Source organism: Corvus moneduloides, chromosome 19 (genome assembly GCF_009650955.1).
Source record: "Corvus moneduloides isolate bCorMon1 chromosome 19, bCorMon1.pri, whole genome shotgun sequence".
Lineage (NCBI taxonomy): Eukaryota > Metazoa > Chordata > Aves > Passeriformes > Corvidae > Corvus > Corvus moneduloides.
In genome coordinates this window covers 3,113,958-3,135,793 of record NC_045494.1, presented here as the reverse complement: position 1 = coordinate 3,135,793, position 21,836 = coordinate 3,113,958, and the positions used below count along the sequence as shown (strand labels likewise).

General features: G+C 37.4%; 1 protein-coding gene across 7 annotated transcripts in view; it reads left to right on the top strand.

Moving 5' to 3' along the window:
• CEP112 (centrosomal protein 112) overlaps positions 1 to 21,836 on the top strand; it is a 157,814-nt gene that overhangs the window by 8,500 nt on the left and 127,478 nt on the right. For 5 of the 7 annotated variants that reach the window (XM_032129013.1, XM_032129015.1, XM_032129014.1 and 2 more), the window contains exons 6-10: positions 1,587 to 1,661; positions 7,676 to 7,792; positions 9,274 to 9,321; positions 9,462 to 9,539; positions 21,061 to 21,147. In XM_032129013.1, the coding sequence (XP_031984904.1) occupies positions 1,587 to 1,661; positions 7,676 to 7,792; positions 9,274 to 9,321; positions 9,462 to 9,539; positions 21,061 to 21,147 (405 nt within the window). The remainder of the gene's footprint in view (positions 1 to 1,586; positions 1,662 to 7,675; positions 7,793 to 9,273; positions 9,322 to 9,461; positions 9,540 to 21,060; positions 21,148 to 21,836) is intronic. The other 2 variants (XM_032129016.1, XM_032129018.1) reach the window with 2 other exon arrangements.

Sequence of the window (21,836 nt, the reverse complement as noted above, 5' to 3'; positions counted from 1 at the left end):
CCCTCCATGAACACTGAATTTCCTGTTTGTTCCTCTAGTTCTGCCCATGCTTCTTTTTTTGATTCTATCAGAGGAATAGTGTAGAAGGATTGCAGCTGGGCACAGCTGAGGACATGAAGTGCAAATAGGATAAACTGGAAGCTCTTTCCTGAGGAAATTTGTGTTGTGCTGTGCATCTGGAATAGAGGATTAGCAAGAAGGGATTTATCAGGGCAGGTTACAGGTGCTCAGTGGGCAAAAATCAGTGCCTGTGCTCTAGGCTCTGATTGCTGTGAATGTATTTTTGTGTGTGTTGATTGTATGTATACAAATGTAATTTAAATACAGAAATGCCGTAATTAAAAATAGAACCACGTGCTGGATTTACTAATTTTCTCCTTATTGGTTTCCTGTTTATTTACTTCAGGAAATATTCCTTATGGAAGAGTTGTTGTAAAAAAAATTATTTTCTTCAGTTGTAACCTGGATTTGGGGCTTTAAAGTTTTATAGGGGAGTTTTGCTGCTTTGATTTGTTTATTTTTAATTTTTGGTGGTGGTGGTGGTGGCTCTGCCACAGCTTCCAGAGCAGAGTTTGATAAATCACTGCACTTCATTGTTCTTCAGCTCCATAGATTGGATTCTCCTGTGATTACAGCTTTAAAGGGGCCTTTAAGTGAAATAATCCTCCCTTGCTTTGCCAGACAGTTCGATAACGTTTGGCTGGCTGGAACAATGTTCCATTGTCAGTGATGCACAGATGTTCTGGCATCATTCAGGCCCAGGTAGAGGAGCAGGGAGACTTTTAAGAAACATTAAGAGCTGCCTCAACCAAGTGTTGATGAACTGCAGCCCAAGCTCCAGTCACTCGTGACAAATGAGATTTAAAGAAGAGGTGCTGGCAGGCCCATACACAAACCTCACTCAATGAGACAAAGTAATTCAGGCTTCAGTGTTGTTTTTTAAAATACCTCAGCTCAGGGAAATGTTCTGTACCAGCTTTCCCATTAGATACTTCAAATGCAGTTGGGTAGTTACTGTTGTCCCACAGGAAAAACTTCTCTTCTGAAAGGTAATTCCTTGTTGCTTCCTTGAGCAGCAATAACCACAGCCCTGGCTGGATGCTGGAAATCAGGGAAGATCCTTGAGCTGGGCAGCAGCTGCTCTGTCCTCTGCTTTGATAACCATCACTGCCTTGCTGTGATTTCCTTTGATTTTTAAATCTATGTTTTTATTTGGAGGCTGATCAGGTGATCTCTGAATTCTGGATTAGGCCCACAAAGGAGAGACGAATTGTCCTAGAATGTTACCTGAAAACTGAGTATTCTGAGTTTTTTTTAGTAAATTCACCCTCTGTAAAGGGGACCATTGCTTTGGGAATTAATAAAGAAGAACACTGAAGTGGAGAGCCAGGCTAATTTATCCTCTGAACTCTTTCTCAGCTCACTATCCTTCTGGAAACTGAGCTATTTAGGTGAAAGCTGTCAGAGGTATTGTGACACTATTAGGAAGTGCAGTGTAGGTATGGCCAAGCTAATGAGAAGTTTAATTTTAAATTATGTGTCTGCCAGCAATTCTTGTATTTTCTTTGACTTTCCTTGTGTTCCAGGATGATCATCACAAAAGAAACTTTTCGTTGGATGATGATGACCTCGAAGCACGACTCAATAGTTGGAATCTTGGGGTAAAATAAACTGAGTACTTTACTTATTTATTGACTTGCAATGGGAACTCCTCAGTAATGTAGTCTGAGCTTAGCCAACAAAACTTCATGTGGCAATCAGTCTTTTAGAAATGAATCGGTAAAGCTCGGAAAGGTTCTTTATGAATGTATGAGAAGAAAACATCAAAATTTTAAGTAATAATAATCTTCACATATTTAATATGGTTACTGATAAATCAGGCAAAATAATGGCTGCTGGTCAAAACCAAGTGTCTCAGTCTGGTAGAAATTCAGCTTATTTATTGATGACTCTATAACATTATTTTTTATTTATACTTGTATAAATGAAAGAAGAGTTTGGCTTTCTGTGGTTTTTCTTTTAAACCAATACAGAATTTGCAAGCCATTAATACAACTCAACTTCTTTTGGTCAGTGCGCCTCCTTTTGAAAGTGTTCAGGAGACTTTTCTGTGTGTTCACCTCTTTCTTTCCCTTTTAATAGTTCAAATTTGTTACTCTTATAAGACTTTATTCCCTTGGTTGTATTTTCTGTGGTGTTCACGATAGTTCTAAGGTCACAATGAAGTGACCTCTTCTCTGTAGCTGTGTTTTAACGTATTTTTTAATTGTTTTGTCTTTTTTGTAACCCTTTCACTTGTACCACCAAATCTTTAACCTATTTCATTAGGATTAATATCCTCATAGCAATTTTTTTTATTAAGATCACTTTGATTTTAACAGGGAGGTTTCTTCTTTCTTTTCTTTCTCATTTTGTGCTTATTTTCACAGGTTGAAAGCTCACAGAGTTACAGCCAAAGTTAGGAGTGATGAGAGCAAGTTTAATGAAATAGTTCAGCCTTGTTTTTTGAAAAATAATCACGTATTTTCATGTTGTCATTTTAATCAGCTGCCAAATGATCCTTATTCTTCCTATACTATTGTCAGTCCAGAGGGATATGACAGCATTTAAAAATCTTGCCTATTACACTCCAGGATTTTCAGGAATGGCCAAGTTCTCTTCAGTACAATCAGAAATGATAACAAAGGATATTAATGGTTTTGTGTCCTTGGTGTTTCTCTTGCCTTTTCCAAGCTAAAGGTGGAGATAGGTGAAAACGTCAGCACTGTACAGGTGTCTGAAACAAAGGTGCAAGCAGTCACTTGCAGATTTTGGATATTTGGGCTGTATTTATCCATTGGATTATATGAGCAGAAAGCTGTAATACCTTGAGCTTTTAAAGCTGCTTTAAGGGGGAAACTTGCTCATGGCCATTTTACAAATTATTCCAACTGATGCTGACAAAGAATCTCTTTGTATCCAGCATTTTTATATCAGTGTCGATCTGCTTGCCTGCTTATCTCTTATCTCTGTCATTTTATTTGTATTTTATTTCTTTTTCTAGTTGAAATTCCAGTTTGCAATCATGTTGTGTTGCTAATGGCTGGTTATTAAACTGTGATGATCCTCTGCTGATACAGGAGCTCCCTTGGATAACAAATTGGCTACCGTGGCACATAAATCAGTTTTTCAAGTCTCCTCTCCAGGGATGGTAATTAAATAAGTCGCTCATGACAGACTTTGATTGCCTGATAAGACTTGTTGGGAGTTACCTGACAAAGAGGATTTGAGGTTGTAAAAGAGAGGTCTGTGAGGGGTTGCTGCTGAACAGCATTTCCCTGCTGTGGATCACGGCCTCCAGTGGGTTCTGAAAGGGTCAGGAAGTTTTAAGTGGAGTGTCATACTTAAAGAATATGTCATTACTGAAAATAAAAAAATCCCACTAAATGATTGCAGCACCTTGGAATCTGTAAGATTTGAGTGTCAGACGTGGCTGCTGTTACTTGCAAGCATTTAAATTGCCATGGGAGCATCTTGCTGTCCTTTAATTGCTACTCCCAGCTGCAAACTGTTTGGGAAACTTAATTTACAAGTGATCCCACCTCAGATACAGAAGACCCTTGACCCAAAAGAATACTTCAGTAGTGGGGGAAGATAGGAAAGGAGATACAGAATGGCTTTCATTTGGAGCTGCCTTGGGTGAAGAACAGTTGTCTTGAAAAGCTTTTCAAACTTTCCTTGGGTTTTTTTGGTTATACAAAGATTTTTCTCAGTAAGGAACTGTGTAATTTTAGGAAGCTGTGATTATGTCAGGCAAGTATACAAGGAGACCATGCTATTATGCAAGAATCTGCAAGTACCTTGCTAGGTACACAAAATGGTGAGACAACCCTGGTGTCTTCCAGCTGTGAGGTGCTGCTGAGCCTTCACTGCTCCAGCTTGGGCTTGTCTGGATTGAAATGACCAGTTACAAGCTTATCTTTCAGCCTCCTGCTTCTTTAATATATTCTAAATTTCTTCTTCAAAGCTCTTGTATTTTTAAGGTCACATACTGGATGTGTTTTCAGTTTTTATGATATACCTACATCAGTGATGGAGGGTTTTTTTAAAATACTATTATTAAAAATACTGTGAAAAGTTTTGAGAAATGCTTTTATGATTTCTCTACTAAGCAGAGAGGTCAAAGCTTAACAGTCTAATCTGGAGGCTTCAGGTATTTGTTCTTAATAATAACATTTTCTACAGGAGAAGTAAGTCTGTGGCATTACTTTGCTGATATTGTTACTTCTTGTGAGTAATAAAATAATTTTTCCCTTTGCCTTGCAGTGTTCCTGATTATCCCTATCCAACATTTTATTGTTCAAGTTCTTTAGATTCTAGTCAGGCATGAGTAAATGTTGTAAAAAAAAAAAAAGTTGAGTTTTGATTGTGATAAATTTGCCTTTCATACATGGAATACTAATTTACACTCACTTTACATACATTATAAAATCTGTTTTCCTTAGCCTGTATTGACTCTTATCTAAACTGATATAGGGACTGTCCTTTATCAGGTGTTCATGCCTTGAAGCTGCATTTGCAATGTAGAAAAGCAGAAATCCTTTTCTATGGCTGTTTGAAATGAAAAGGTTCCGAGCCAGGAGCTGAGACAAATAAATACCAGTAATCTTTGGTCATGTCATTACTTCGGACTCTCTTTGTCATTCTGTAGCCATCTTAGAATATAGTTAAAGTAACCTGGGCTAGGGGAATGAGAGGAACTTCCAGCCCAAACTTTTCTGTGTTTCTGTGATCTTATTTCATGACCAGCTGTCAATAAACTTCTGCTTGTTGTTGCAGCTCTAGCGCACTTCATAACTGAGGGGAAGGTGGCTATCTCCTGTTTATGTCTCAAAAATAATTAAATATTGTGAAATAGGTACAGTGTCAGGAAAAGAATGTTGTTGAATAATGGAATTAAACTGCTTTGTTTTTCCCTTTTCTTTTTTTCCTCTTGTAGCTGATCTTTTTAGATTGTAGACAAACATAATTTTTGGATAAAAAATTCAAGTTACATAAAGGAACAACAATGAATTAAACCCCTGCAAATTCTTACCTCACCTGCCTCTCTGTCTCTCACTCTGTCATGATGACTCTGATGCAGTTTCATTTGTCACCAAATTGTAGCCAATTATAGGTGTGACAAAGCATCTCTTTCAAACATCCCAGGAAATTCAGCACATCATTTTAGGCAGAAAGCACGCAAAAAGATTGTACCCTGGGGAAACAGCAAAGGGGTTTTTAATCAGGGAGAACACGATTTTTCACCACTGGAATTCAGGCAGGACGAGAATTAACTCTTCAGCTTTTACCAGAAATGATGTGGGGTGTTCAGTGCCGAGAACCTGGATGCTCAGCCTTGCCCAGAATTTGTCCTGGGAAATTTTATTGCCTAATAAAGGTTTGAGAAGACTTAAACCAAAGAAATTCTGTGGTCGGTGGCTTGTGTTCCATTCTCCTTCCTTGGAGAAAAGCTTTCTAACACAGGGTTAAATGGATGGGAGCGTTGGGAATTCTTGGGAGGCTGTAGCAGCAGTGGATGCTGTGCCTGCTCTGTGTGCTTGGCTCACATCTGCCTGTGTCTTTCCAGTCTAGTTAAGCTCAACCGTTTCTGCACAAGCCATTTGATTATCTTTTGTTTGGTTTCTCAGTCTGCCTGCTTACTATAAACATACCTACTGTATATGTTGTGGCCTTGGAGGGCAGCAGCACTGGAAAAACTTTCCCACAGTGAACTCCAAGTGGTGTTGCGACTTCAAAAAATAAATTCAACTTCCATGCTGACAAACAATCTTCATGTGCTTTAATGTCCTTCCACTAAGACTGCAGAAGCAGCATTAAAGTGAACTTCCCTACAAATTATGATGTTAGATAAGAATGTCCTTACTCAAATTTCCTGAAGCTACTCAGCAGTTATTTCTGTAGGGAACATGCTGGCTGGCTGGGTTTGCTAGATTAAAGTAAGAATTTAGGGCAAGGTTCAGTTTAGTTGTTTACCATTTCAAAGTCTTAAGTGTTCTTAACTCTTTCATGTGTGTTTTTGCCATCTTTGTTTTGAAAACAATCACATTTTGTCTTTGAAGAAGCTTAGGGGGGAATGTGGAACAAGCCTGCAGATGCAAGTGTGGGGATTTTGTTCCCTGAATCTTAATATTTACAATGTACCTTCTGTTAGTGGACTGACACAGGCTACAGTTGGGGATTACTGGAGATAACCATCCCTGGATAAACGTCTTCCAAAGAGTGGAACGTGACTTTGGAGGGGTAGTTTGGAATCATGACATCAGTGTTGTCATTGTTGTGGTATTTAGTGAGCAAAAGAGCAAAGCTTTGCTGTGAGTTTCTGGGCTGGGCTATAGTGCACAGATGGAAAGCCTGTACAATATTTTCAGCCTGAGGGATGGAATATAATTGATGAGGATGAGACTTGCAGAAGTACTTAGAGCTCAAAATTGTGCTTTTCCTGCAGTGTCCTTGCTTTTGGGAGAAACCACTTCAACTTTTGTCAGGGCTTCACTCACTGCTTGTGTTGGTAGCTTTAAAATTGTGTAACTCATAAATATTTAGTTTTGACCACTTTAGGTGTTCATAACACTTCAGGTGTTGTTAAAATGAATAGAAATGGAAAATACTAAAGTTACAAATTACAGCTCATTTGCCTGAAATGCAGTTTTGGAATTTTATTTTTTTGTACATTTCTGCAATACCTTTTTTTCAACTTAAAAAAATACATATATTTGCATGAAGTAGATTGTCTCTGTTAGGTGGTGGGGATTTCTTCATGGGGATCTGATCACCCAACACCTTCACAGCTCTGGTTTCGGAGGACTAGAAGATGACTATTGCAGTCTTCACCAACTGAGACATGGTTTCTTGTCAGACTGCCTATTAGAACAGGAGAATCCAAAATCTTTCCTACAAAGAAATTCAGAATACCATTTCTGTTAAGAAGTGGTATTTACAAATTAGAGTTCAGTTCTAGTTCAAATAAAGATGTCTTTCATGGTGACATTTATTTGGTTCATACTCTTAAGAAAGCATGTGATTTACTGCTCTTCTCATGGCAGTCCTTCAGTTTCATACATATGTATTTTGGCTTGTCTTTGACCTTTTGCTTATTATTTTTAAATTTGCATGTTTCTCATAAACACAGACTTTTTTTTTTCTTTTTTGGGGCATTCTTTATTGTGATATTCTCTCTTTAATGTGGTCTAATTTTGCTAACAAGAAGTTTTGCAGAGGACCAGCATGAAAAGAATGAATGTTGAGGCATTAAATGTTTACAGATCAGTTTAAGTGGATATAATCCACAACAAGTAACAAAGTGGGAACATTTAACTTCAAAGCACATATGGCTGCTGTTACAAAATCAAAAAATGCAAGACTTGGGCCCTACAAAGTATTAGAGACACATTTTCCTTCTCTCTCATAAACAAGGAGGATGTACCTTAGCTTTTCAGATTGGTTTTGAAGAGAAGGCTGCAAACAGCTGAATGTCATGGTCAGATAAAGGATTGGAATTAATTGTAAATATTTACAGTAATTTTTTGCTTTAAAAAAAGCCAAAGTAAAGGGTGATAGTATTCATTCTGCACGAGAGCCAGGGCTCTTGGGGAATAATTAAGCCTTTGAAATGTCGCTCTGCAGCCTTCTCCAGATTCCACAAGGTACTGGTGAAGGCTTCCACTGTTCTCTGCTGCTCAGGGTGCTGGGATGCCAAATTGGGGAGTACCTTGAGCTTCTGGCAAACACCTTCAGCCCTGGGGATGATCAGGTGTGTGTGGGCTGGATGGAGAAGTGGCCAAATTGAGATGGGAGGAGGAGTATAATAGCAGTAAAATGTAGATAGAAAATCCTATTGCAGATACAAATGTGTAGGACAAAGAAAATCCTCCAAAATTTTTCCAGTTTGGTATTTCTGTACCTTTTATTTCCCTCTCTCTTGATTTGCTCTTTCTTCCCCTCCACTGTGTCTCCTATGGTTAATGCTCCAGGATGATCCCACTCCTGTATTCCTCTCTTCACAATCTCTTCTGTGTCCAAAATTCCTCATTTTTGTGGCAGTGGGTGCAGCCAGGATTCCTTCATTCACTGATGGCTGCGCATGGATTTTAATTGCCAACACAGGATACTTTGTGTGAAAGAAAGTTTAATGTAACTGTTTTAGTAAACTCTGTGACAATAAACAGGTTATTGTTAAATTATTGGTTTCTTGATGCTTTCAGCTAATGTATTAAATTAGTGGATAATACTATTCATTGGAATTGAAGGTATGTGTTAAACGTGAGTATCTCCGACTTCTGGGTGAAATATGACAACTCCTCAACAGCACACAGAAATCCTACATCACCTTTTGGGACAGGAAATGAATAACACTGTATCAAATTACAATTTCAGAGGGATTAAGCCTCTTTTCCACTGATAAACTCAACACACAAATTTATTTCTTACTACTGCAGAAAGTGCAAGAATTTGATATAATTGCCATGCCTTGTAGATCAACCTAATCTTACAACATTTTTTTTTAATGTGTATTGCAATCTCATTCATATTCCAAATCTCACTGCCACATTTTACAAGATTATACCCTTGAAAGCTTTTTTTTGGGCATTCTGCTTTCTCTGTGATGTGATGTTTGAGCCTCATCGTCTGAGAAAATGAGAAAGATAGAGCTGTCTGATAGAGGAAGTGGGTTGGGAACAATGTTTTGTATCCAGTTCTTAAAAATAGTGATTAAGAGAGCTGTTTTAATTATATAGTCATGTTAATGAATCATTTCCTTATGTTTTGTCTCTATAACTTACACGCATGGCTGTAGTTTCAATGCATCCAACTGTAATTTTTCAAAAGCACTAGATTTTAACCAGTATAATCTGTAAACTTATTGTTGCTTTATACTGATTTCAATGAAAATTTAGCCAATAAAGTTGGAAATCTTTTGCATATGCCTATGTATGTAGCTGCCAAATATTTTTATAATATGCATTGATGGAATTTTTACAACCACAAGAGTTGGGAGGGAAAAAAGTGCACTTTTTGGTCCATTTATATTATCAAACTTGCTGAGTAGATAATTTCCAACCAAATGATCTCTTAGGAAGATTTCCTATTCCTGTAACATTTAAGGCATGTTGAAATCTCATCTGTGGCTCTTCTGAGTGATGCAGTTGCTGTGCTAAGTACAGTTTAGTTGGGATGTCTTAGGCTGAATAAGACATTGTTGACCTGCTGATTTTTCTCTCTCTTGTTTTTCAGTTAGAAAACCCCAGATACCTGCGAGAAAAACGGGTGCCAATGACTCTGGTAGGTATTTATATTCCCTTGGTATTTCAGAAGAGCAAACAAACATTTTTCCTACTTTTAATTTCGGGTCAGGATTGATTATACTTGGATTTACTGTTTTTAACTTCATTGGTTGTTCTGAACTTTTCCTTGTTCATTAGATGACACCTAAAATTGGCCTAGGAAAGAGCAGCCCCACTCGGCACCACCAGGCGCTGTTTCTAACACAGGAAAAAGAGGTAGGATTCTTTGGAGTCTTTAAGGCATTTGGAATTGGAATGGAAATTGGGCATTAACAAGGATTATTGTAGCAGAAAATCTCATGGAAGAGAAATTTGCTGAAGTGACAGGGCTTGTCATTAAATACTTAATGTATTTCCCAATTCTTTAGGGGGTAAAAAAGACTTTCTGAACACATTTACTGGTCCTTTGAAAGAATTTTTAGTGGAGGGAAGTTTGAATTCTAGGAATTTTCCAAATTACTTTTTAACAGTGGCAGTGAAACCTTTGATTTAGGGAGGACTTTTGTTTACTTTCTATATACCTTTTAAAATTAGCAGATTTTGACCTTATTTCTGATAGGATCTACATTATTTCTATATTTGCCTCATTGAGCTCCAATCCTCTTTTGGTGGTATGGGGTTTTATTTTACTTCTTCGGAACATTGTGAATTCCTGAGATTCCAAGCTTGGCTGTCTAATTCTCTCACACCATGTTATTTTGCTTTGAATATGTGTAAAAGTAAAATTTTGTGGTCATTTTCACCTTTTTCATGGTTTAAGGAAGCCGACTGCCTGAGATATTTTGTGACAAGCTGCTCATTTTATTTAACACATTTCTTTTTTTTGAAAGACAGTGAATTAATGGTCAGGAAAGGAAACTCAAGATGCATTAGGAAAACGATTAATAGAACCCCCAAATCAACTAACCAGTCATAAAAAAACTGCAGTGAAGCCCTGGATCTATCACTCTGCTGTGTTTGCCCTTCAAATTTCTGCTTTCAGCCATATGCTCTTGGAAAATTGAGACATACGTGCATAGTTCCCTACTATCCAGAAGGACCTAAACTCACAAAGGACCCCAAATATGCCTGAGTTGGGGAGGAAAGGGCATCATCAGCAAAGCAGGAAAATATTCCTCCTTTTCCTTTGTATCTTGTAAGGACACATGGATTGGAACTGTCCTAAAGTTATTTTCAAGACACTTCAGAAAACATCTTTAGCAGAGATACAGAGGAGGGTAAAATTGGTTGGCAGATCCTTCAGTTGTTGATAAAATAGTGTGCATGTTTTTTCTGTTGCTACCTGCCTGTCTCACTCAATGCTCAGACAAGCAGTTTCACAATCCATGTGCCTTTCACTTTCTCTGCTCTTCTATTGACTGTTCTTTTGTATTGACAACATTCAAACCACCAGTGCCTCAGGATGAGGCAAGGTTTCATAAGATGTGAAAATAGCGCAAGAAATAAATAAATTGAAAGCACAATGTTGTCATTTAAACAATATTTTCAAATTAAATAAACATGAATGCATGCCAAGGAGCTACATAAAGTACCCAGTTAATACTTTGCTAGTTCAGTGGAAAAATCCTCTAAACCACACAGTAAAAATCCAGGACTTTTTGCTAATGGTGCTCGACTGTGGGCTGGTTTGAACTGGAAAGGTTACAGACAGTGTTTCACAATCACCATGTGTGTGCTATTAATGAGAAAACTTGAATGTGTTTTCATCTTATTTTGTTTGTGAAGCTCAATTAGGAATAAAGCCTTTTCATTTATAGAATGTGAATGTATTAACAGAAAAATAGTGCTGTACAAAAGGGTTTGGAGGAACCTTTAACTGTTTTCAACCTCTTTGTAGTACAACGGGAGAACATAAAATAGGATAACTGTGGGTTTTTTGCTTTTAACCTTTAGACCTTTGTTCATAAAGCATTCGTGCACCTGTTTAGAGTCTGTAATGCTGAACACATGGCCATGAGCAGTGATAACCACATCACAGCCCTGCGAGGACGGCGATGTCGTCAGGCAGCGGCTTTTAGTCATCTTTTCCCCAAATACTTCTGACATGGATTAAACCATTTGGGAAATGGTCATTACTGAAAAATCATGGGCTTAAACAAGGGAGATGCAACCCAACAGGAATATATCCGTGTTCAGTGGGACAGCAAAGCACAACAGATGGGGTGATTGGCCTGTCTTGATAAAAAGGGAAAAGTGTCCCTTTGAACTTCACCTCTGGCCATCCTGTGTCACCCAGTGCTCCACAGGGCAGAGGAGGGGGAAAGGAAAAGTCTGATTTGTGGCTTTTCAGAAAAACATATCCATTACCATTGCTAAGATAAAGGTTTGGAATTCTTCTGGAATGAGAAAATAAAATTAGCTATGTTAATAAACTGATTTTTTTTAACCTTTCTCAAACAACTAGTTTATCTGATATATCACTTGAAGACATTCTTTAAAGAAGTTCTTTGTTGTAATTTTTCCTTTTGTCAGTCTTATTTATTCTTAGCATTTTTTCTCAATTTCCTTCTGTTTTATTATTTTGTAAGCAAAGATATTTATTTATCTTATCTCAACAAAGGAAACCTAAACAAATCTGAGGCCTATGGGAAATAATTTTCACTTGTCAGTTGAAGGCTTACCTGGAGTAAATTTGTGCTGAGTTGTATAGCAGCTCTTAATTTATTTATTTTTCAGTCAAACTGGCAAGCTCAATGCTTTGTGCAATAAATTGTGGAGCTTCATCTCTCTGGGTTAACTGAGAACACTGAGTGTTTCCAATGTTTTTGTTGACTTTATCACTGTGCTTCTGTTACTCCCCTGTTTTGTTTTTTGGGAATCCAGTGATAAAGCCTTTGGTCACTGGAACCACTGGTGCTTTCCCAGCCTCTTGTGTACTAAAGCAGCCCAGACTAAATGGTCGTGCAGCTGGAGGGAGGAGGAATTCTGGGGAAGGCAGTGGCTGAGTTTTCAGGAGAACACCTGGGATAACTTCCACCAGTTTGTCATGTAGGGTGGGGAATGAGGAAGAGGGAGAACACCAGAGGAAAAGGAGACATAAGATAGGTGGTGTAAGATAACAGAGAACATAGAGAGTGGGGAAAAAGACTTTTTCCTTTTTTCCCTGAAAACACATCTTCATGGATCGAGGACGAGAAGTAAGATGGAAAACGAAGAGTGTTTTATGGGTTTATGATTAAAGAAGTCTTATCTTTAGGATGCAGCCTTTTTAAAAAGCTGTTTAGGACCTTCATCCTTGTAATCTTTATTTATGTTTTTCTCCTTTTATTTTGGCAATGAGCACTCCCTTTTACTACATGACACAAATTTTGTTTATAAAGATCATCAAGCCATTTTTATGGTTTTACTGCCCAGAAGTGTTGGGATCTAGTGATATATTTACATTAAGATAAAATCTGCAGTGCTGATACAGTTAAGTCGTGGTCTGGCTAAAAGTGCTCTGGATTGAAGGTGTTGAAAGCAGCAGATTTACTGTGCTTCTCACTTATCTGGCAGGAGATTATAACTTGAAACAGAGCAAATTGCATGAGGGCTGTGGTATGGATGTTCCCCAAGAGGGACCATACAGAGAATGTAGGGGAAAGAATACAGGGAGGAAAGAAAGTTGTAAAAGTTGGGAGCGAGAGTGAATAACACAGGCTGGTGTTAGCATGGAAAAGGGAAGGGAAAGAGCATTTGAAGATAAAGAGTCCCTGTAATCAGGAGATGGTGATCAGTGGGCATTGTCCTGCTGGGTTTGATTTCTTCCTCTTAATTGCCCTGTTCCATAGTGAGGTATTTAAATACATGAAGTTCATGCCAAATTATGAACAATAAATAAACCCAGCATGGAGACAGTATCCTAAAACAAGGACTCTTGTAATTAAACCACTGTAAAATTAACATTATTGTGCCTTTAGCTACGTGATGAATTTAATATTTTTCCTTATTGAAAAGAAATATTTTTGTTTGTATCTTCCAAGAATGGTAACAAAATCTATCAGGGTTGTTCTCTTGTGTGTTATATGGAATTAAAAGTGTGTGCTTATGTCTGTGTGTGTCTCTAGAGTTTAAATTTTGGTGGATGGATATATAAACATCTGTGCATGGAATCAGGAGAGCTGGATACAGCGCAAGGAACCTCCGCAGACATGTGATGGGGCTGTTTGTGCTTTTTAATAACAGGAGGAGAGTGGTTTAGATGAACTTTCTGAAAGCATTTGAGTGGGCCCAAAACCTGAATCTTACAATAACCGGAGCTTCCTGTGTTGGAATTCTTTTTCTTACTATCCCTCTGTTCTTCCATTTCTCTTCTTTTTGGTGTTCCCCTTCTTTTGTCATCCTGTTCGCTGGGGACTGTCCAAGCCATACTTCTGCTCCTAAATGTCATGCTGCTTTCCAAGGATAAAGATTGTAAAGGTTTTTAATTCTGGTGAATATTCTTGTTAAAATGTAAGAACGTGTGTTGATTTCTGTTCACACAAGCGTGGCCCATATGAGGAGACAAGAAAAGGCAGATATGACATAATTCTGGCTTTCATCGTGAGTTTCACTTTTCTGTAACTTTTTTTTTTTATGATAACTTGGTTGTAAAAATACTGTTTTATTTCCCTTTGAAAATATTCCAAGCAGTGACAGGGACTATTTTCTGGTTCATTTGAATTTTCTCCTTTTCTTCACAACCCCAGTGTCTGTTTTGAATGCAGGGTCTGATTTATATGGAGAATCCAGTTGTAAACTGATTCTCACCACTGAATAATTGTCCTGAGTAGGAATCTGTTCGTTCATATTTAAATTCACAGCAATCTTGACTGCTGTTAACATGATTCCTGGCTGATTAATGTCCTGTTCCCAAAAACATGTGCAAGTTGTCCATTGTGTTCCGTGTGAGGAAGTCACATCCTGCCTTGCTTTGATAACTCTTCAGAATGTGATGTAATAAACCCCAAACCTTATTTTATTGCTAGACTGGTGTGAGACACACAGTGGATGTCAGGATGAGACATGTTTTCATGAACTGACTGCTGATTTATAATTCCTGATACCAGTCAGGCTGGTTATGGAGATCTAGATGTACATGTACAGTTATTTATTTATTTTTTTGCAATAGTTTGTGAACTATGTCTTTAATTATTGCACATATGGGCTGGAGACATTGAGAAAGATCAAAGGGGTAGGTTAGCAATTCAAACTAGTGTTTTAACCAGTAGAATGTCCAGATGGTTGCCAAGCAGCTGGGAATTAATCTTTTGCTGCATGATTAATCTCTACCTCAAAGTGTCTCTCTCTTAAAAAAAAAAAAAAAAAGAGGAAGAAAGTTTGAGGGTTTTTGTTTTCATGTACAGATTCTGATTTTTAAGGGAGAAAAGACATTGACTAGAAAAAGTAAGTGCTTACACTGTTGTTGCAACATGTTGCATGGGTGAAAAGAAGGTGGAAGTACAGTTTTTGTGACTGGTTTAGGAGATCTTGAAATGAGTGTAAAAAGTTCAGTAGCTGCTAAAATACAGCATAAAAAAAGAGAGGAATAACACTGGGGAAAAGAAGTCAGTACTGTTGACTCAGTGTATTCAGACTCATTCACTGGACTGGGCACTATGCAGAATTCCGTGAAATTCTCAAGTGATATCTTCCATTATATTTGTATTTCACTAAATCCCTTTGAAATCTGTGTGAATCCTGCATGTTCACAGGTTCAGTTGGGTTCAGTTCTGAAGATACAGTTTGTTGCATTTTTGAGCTTTTATGAAATTGCATCTGATACTGCTATGTCTAAGCTTTCTTAATTTCCAAACATACATTGAGCTTTTTTTGGTCCTTCCTGATGTCGGTGTCTCCTACTGGTGGCAGATGTTTGTTCCATGTGGAAGTGGGACCCTGCAAATAAAGCTGTTAAATAATATGATGTGATGTAGTGCTAATATCCATGTTATGTTTATTGGCCAGAGAAAACATCCTTGAAAGCAGAAATACCATTTCCAGTTATTACAGTCATTGGGATACAGAGCTGTGTGCATTTCTCCTTCTTCCCACCACCCTGAACATGGAAATCCATGAAAAATACATTGTTCTCTCTTGAAAGAGCCTAATGACATTTACATATGAATAAGAACAATTGCCCATTCAATTATTTTTCTGTATCAAGCAAATGTGTATTAATTTCAGTGTCATTTAAAAAGTCAGATTTTTCTTGATGGGGGAAGCTGGTAAGATTTGATTTAGCACAAACCCTTTAATTTTTAGTGGCTATAAAAACAGGGCAATGTCATATTAATTTTTTAATTGAGTGAATATCTTGTTTCTCTTTAAAGAGTAATGTGTTGCAACTGGAAGTAGCAGTTGTAGTGTTTTTAAAGAGTAAAGATACAAAGAAGGTTAGATATGTGGAGGGAATTGTAAGTGTTTGTTAGGTCAAATAATACAGTCCAGATCATAAACATGGACTTTTGTAGAGGGACCTTTGAATCTGGGCAAAATGCCATGTTTATAAAGGGGCTTTTTACATTCTAATTTCTGGCTGTTCCACTTGTTTGATGCTGTTTTTATTTCAGTCCTTCTTTGGTTTACCCTGAGCTCTTTGCAACAGAGACTTTCCAAGACATTTATTTCACCTTAGTCGTTGCATTGGATAAAAATATTGATGAGATTCAGTGCTGTAATTGGAGTGGTTAATGATGTACTGTGTCAAAATGTAGTTATAAATTTGTTTATTTTTCTGAAATGGGAAGTGAACATTATTTTTTCCACATCTTGTAAACTGAGCGCAAAGTTTTCAGCAGTTCCATTTGAAAATGGAAGATTAGTTGCAACACGATTAAAATTTACATTCACTGTAGAAACTTCTGTTCAAATATATTGTTACAAAATATGATTTTTTCCTGTTTTTCACACCAGTGATTTACTTTTAAATACTCTGAGTCTTATATGCTGTATAATGTAGAAAGTATTAATATACCTCAAAGCTAATCTGAAAAATTTTTTGACGGTACAGTTTGATACAGAAATAACACTATGAGATCAGACAGCTTGTTAATGATGAAGTGAAATCCACTGTTCCAAATTACCTTAGTCTGAAGTCAGCATGTATTTATAATAAATCTTGACTGTTTTGCAAGTACAGTCTCTTCTGTCTTGGCCTTCCTGTATGGTTTAAAACACTGTGTAAATTATCAATATTTATTATTTTAACCCTGCATGTGCAAATTGAGTAAGCACAATTCAGTAGAAAGTTCTAGTTGTTTGCTGATATTTTTTAAGAAACCATTTTCTTCTGTGGAAATATCAAAGCTTTGTGTGCTGTGCACTGATTTCTTTTAGCAGCTGCAGAACACCAAGACAAATGACTTTTGTCATGTACTGTAAGATATACAAGTCATTGTTCTACATTGTTAGTTCTTACTTTGAAGTTCTCATTTATTGTTTACATCCTTCTCCCCCTTCCTCGCTTCCTCCCTCCCTCCCCCCCTCCCCCATGTATTCATAGGCTTGGAAAAAAAAACCTGGCAAGCAACAATTTCTGTTTTGTCAAATAGCCAAAAACCCCAATCTGATGAATGTTAAAGCTCCAAGATGCCCCCCCTGGCCTGAGGGTGAGCCCTGGAATGAACACAAGTGAGCAGGAGTTCAGTATGAATATTGTTAACCCACTTATTGATTTGCTTTTAAATCAGGTATTTAAATATTACAACAAATTTCTGTAAATGGGGACAAGATAAATGTTTGTTCTCTGTTGTGAAAAAAGGAGAGATCACCTTTTGGTTTTCCCCTGGAGGTTTATGACAGTTGCATTGACTCTGTCAGTTTAAGCCTGGCAGTTTTTGGATTTTCCTAGCACCTGAGCTGTGCTATGGAATCAGGACGGTGGTACCATGAAACCCCATTTTCAGGTAACTGTTTGATGGCTTTGGTGGTGTTTTGTTTTTTTTTAAGAGGAAGAAAGTGTGACTAGGCACATAAAAGCAGCTCTGTTGCTACCACCCTTCATGGCTTTAAATAACAGGGACAGCACAGATGTTTGACATCAGTATTGTTTACATGGCCTTAGGGTTTAATTGCCTCATTCTCTTTGTGAGGAGGATAAACAATGACAGAAATCCAAAGGAATGATGTTCAGCCAACAGCAATGGCTGTGTTTCATACATAGTTGCAAACTTCCCAACTATAGCTAAATATGTACACTTCTTTTTTTCCTTGTCTGAATGGTAACGTGCCATAAATTTCATATTCTTTGCTGCCTCTTAACTGGTGATAAAAGATATTAAAACCAATGAGCACGAGCACCGTAAATTGCATTTAACAAAGTGAATGACTTAGGAAAGCAGATTTTATCTGGTTTCTCTAAAAGTTATGAAGGTCTTTGGTACTGCTGTAGGTTATTTTGTTTCTTAATATGTGTTTAATAAATAAGGTCAAGCTGAAATGCAGAGGGCAGTGTATGGAAGAGCAGCCCATGCAGTTACCTAGAGCAGTTCCACAGGAAATTGGGACAAGCTGAGATTTGACATTTGGGATCTGTGGACAGGCTCCACCTCAGTGTGGTGTGGTTTTAATTTGAAAGATATTCCTTGATTGAAATTAGTATTTAATGATGTGCTTCAGCTTTCAAATGGAAGAGGAGGCATTTCACTCCCAGCTGGGAAGTGCTGAGCCCTTTTGCTTCCACCCCAGCCTTAATGAGATCACTGCATAAAATGTGTTTACATGACTCAATTTTTTTATTGACGTATGCAGTGAGATTGGGAGTCTGCCTCAGAGAAAGGGTGGGTTAAAAAGCAGATTTGGAAATGAAACCAGTCTTCAAGGCTTTGCTATAGGACGTTGTGTTGTTGTCCTCATGTTTTCTGGCTTCTCCAGTAGTTTTCCATGCAAGAAACTGAGTGTAGGATTTTTAAACCAATATATCATTATTTTTACAGCAAATGCTCAAATTAACACTTCCCGAAGTTGTGATGAAGATACATGTGGGGTTGGAACTGTGGACCATTACAAAATTTAAATGTCGCTGGAGATTTTTAAAATTTTATTTATTTTTTTTACTGGTAACTCAGTACAAATACAGCTTTCCTCTCAACGTTAGCTGAAAACTTCATGTGCACATCAACTATTGAATTTCAGACACTTTAATATGGGACTTCTCACACTTCTTTATATAGTAGGTCTTGAAGGGGCAAAATTAGGAAAGTTGTAGATGAAGCAGATGGGGCAGAAAAGTGCCTGAAGTGCTGAAACTACATTAAGTTTATAGAAGTTAAGGACCTTGAGTGCTTTTGAAGGTGTCCCTTTTTCAACCCTCCCCTGATGAGGAGTTGGTCTTTGGGATTTTTCATGTGAGAGATTTTTATATTATTTAATTTATAATATTCAGAGGAAAAATAATCAACTTTGTTGTTACAGCATTTGCATTCATCAAGGGCTGACTTCTGTATCTTGAACACATTTTTCCCAGTTGTTTGGTTGCAATTAGCTCTCCTTTTTGGAAATCAGTCCCAAATCTGTGACATTTTAAGAGATGGCTGTTCTAGTGGAAGTGGTGTAATGAATTAATGAACTAAAGTTAATGGGAACTGGTGCAAGTGCAAGGATGGTGCTAAAGGGAAGATTAGTGAGAGGTGGGAACCAGCTTCAAGTACAGGGAGTTCTGTTGTCACCCTGGGGAAAAACATCCTGTGGCTGAGAACAAACACCAGCACTTGAAAATATATATATATGTCCATCTTTAATCCAAGTGCAGTTCTGGATTTTGATTTATTTTTGTGTTATTTCAGTGTACAGAATAATAAAACCTAGACCAGCTCTCAGCTGATACAACCACCAAGCATCCATTTTCATCAGCGCAGACATTCTCACATTATTAATGAGTTTTAAGTGTAATTTGTGTGGATTTAGGAGCTGTGTGAGGGCAGAAGCTGTACCTCAGTCATTCATAAGCTTTCAATGTAATTCAAGTAGATTGGAGTCTCTTTCATGTTTAGTTTCTGGTGTTTGTGTTTTTACGAGACCTTCATATTTATTTATGGAATGTTCACAAGCTGTCTATCTGGAAGTTGATTACTGTGCTCTTTTTATTAAATCAACACTTATTCATCACCTGGTACTAAGATTTTCTTCTCTAATGTCACTTTGTTGGAGCAATATACGCATATATTTCTTTTCATATGTACATATGCGTAGATTTCATGAATAGAGGATGCATTTTTATCGTGATGCTTATTTTGGGGTGATAAAAGACTTGGCTGACAGCTGAGAATGTGATTTATTTTCTTTGGATTAATTGTCAACCTAACTTTTTTCCCCCACCATTAATTTGCATAAGACTATGTACAAACAGCTGGGAGATGGATTGCTTTATCTGTGGTGTAATAAGTGGTGGTTGGGTATCAGGTGATGAGTCCAGAAAATGAAAAAATTTTCTGCTCTTCCTTCTCTTTCCACTTCTTGAGAAATCTTCTGTGTTTACTGCACAGCGCTGTTGAGTTGGATTTTTGTAGCTCACGTTTTCAAGTCACAATAACGTTGTGATGTTTTCAAGTCCCAACAAAGCTGTAACACAAATGAATCACAGAAAAAATGGGTAATTTATACTGTATTTAGTGTATGTCTGTGTGAGATAAAGACTCTTGCTTGAATGACAGCTTTTGATTAGTCAGGGGCATGGAAAATAAAGGCAGAATGAATAATGCTGTTGATTCCTTTGTAGTCTGTGAGGTGAGATATTACAAGTCAGGTTCTTAGTTGAGCCAAATGAAAATGTGAGAGCTGGAAATGGTTGGATGGTGAGTGCAGTGTCCAGCCTCGAGGTGGGGGAACCTCAGCACCTTTTAGAACACCTGAAAGTCAAACACAAAGTTTTCTGTTGGCCAAAGACTGCTTAGAGTCATCTCCTGGAGGGGTTTGGTCCTCCCTTTCTAAAGTGAGGGGGATCAGGGTCTGTCCCCTGGGGAAGCTTTTCAGTCCACTTTGCTTTCTGGACAGTGGATATTAATAAATGTTGGAGTAGAACAGCCTGAATCTGAACTCAAGGTGTCACTTTTGGTTTCTAGAAAACCCTGAGAAACATGAAATTCCTCTCATAGCTGTCCTGAAGACAGCCTTTTATGGTGTACTGAAAACATGCAAGAGATTTAAAAATACTTGAAAGATGAAAACTTAGAGTCTAAGTAAGACTTGGCAATGTATTTTTGTGTTGGAGGGGTTCAAGTACAGCTTTGAACGAACACAAGCGGAACAGGAAATGTATTTCGGTGATCCAGTCCTTAATCCCATCATAAGTCACCTTTAAAAGGAAATGTGTTTATAATGTGAACTCCATGAATAATAGAAAACAAACAAAAACAAACGTTCATCTGGGCTAAAGGACATTCTTTGTATAAATGTAACACCTGCCTGAAGAAATGAAAATGAGTTTACCAAACTTGGTATATTAACAGAAATATTAAGGTTTTATTCCTAAGTGTTTATTTAAATTAAGGACAATAGCTTGTTCTGGGCAGTAGCAGTTGTGTTTATTGCCAACTAAAACATCCTACAAATCCATTTTTCTGAAGAAATATTGTAGGATGACATCTTTCGTAACAATTCTATCAAATAAATATGAAAATACTGAGAAACTGAATGTAGATTTTTTCATAGGAATTCTTTGTTGGTGACTTACCATTGCCTTCTGAAAGACATAAATGAATAATTAAAAAGTTATGAAAAGGTCGTTGGTGTCATTTATTCTTTATTTAAATTCTGTGTGTATTCTGTTTTGCTTCTAAAGCTGGAACTGAAAATGAAAATAGCAGAAGGCAAATTTCAGGAAGAAAAACTGAAATTACAACAGAAGCATGATGCTGATGTTCAAAAGGTAAGAAGTGTTTGTATTTTTTCCCAAAAGCAGTATATTAAACAATAATAGAGACTATGATTATCATAAATATTTATCAGTTGTTCTTTAACTTCTTCACAATTGCTATTAATGTTCATTGGAAGTCAAATGGTAGGCAGCAGTTGGCATAAACTGAGAGGAATGCAGAATATTTTATGGTAACATAAACTTAGAAAGGGGAAAACACTTGCAGAAAGGAGATAAAAATACAAGGCAATTTGTTTGTTTGAACAAGACAACCTATTTTACCAGCATAACAACTTCTGTGGGAAATCATAAACTCGTGAATTTTCTGTTAGAGAGAAAAATTTTGTATTAGAGAAGAATGTGAACAAAACTATTTTTTCATGGACAAAATGCAAAATATAAGAGTAGGAAAACCCATGGATATATCATGTATGTTCCTGCTCACACAGCAGCAGTGCTTGCTGTCCTGTTTGGATACTGTCTTAGAGCAGAGGCAGGTCACGAAACAGCCCTTTATTTATGGTGTTGCATTTTTAAATTTTATGTGGCTCTTAATTCTTCCAGCACTAACATGTCACCAGGTCTCTGGGTTGCACCGGGTTTGTCTTTATTGTGTCACATAACACCACGCCTGGGAGGATGATACCTATCCCAGACCATACTGTTGCTTTTAATCCCATGTTTTCAAGGTGGGGTGAAAT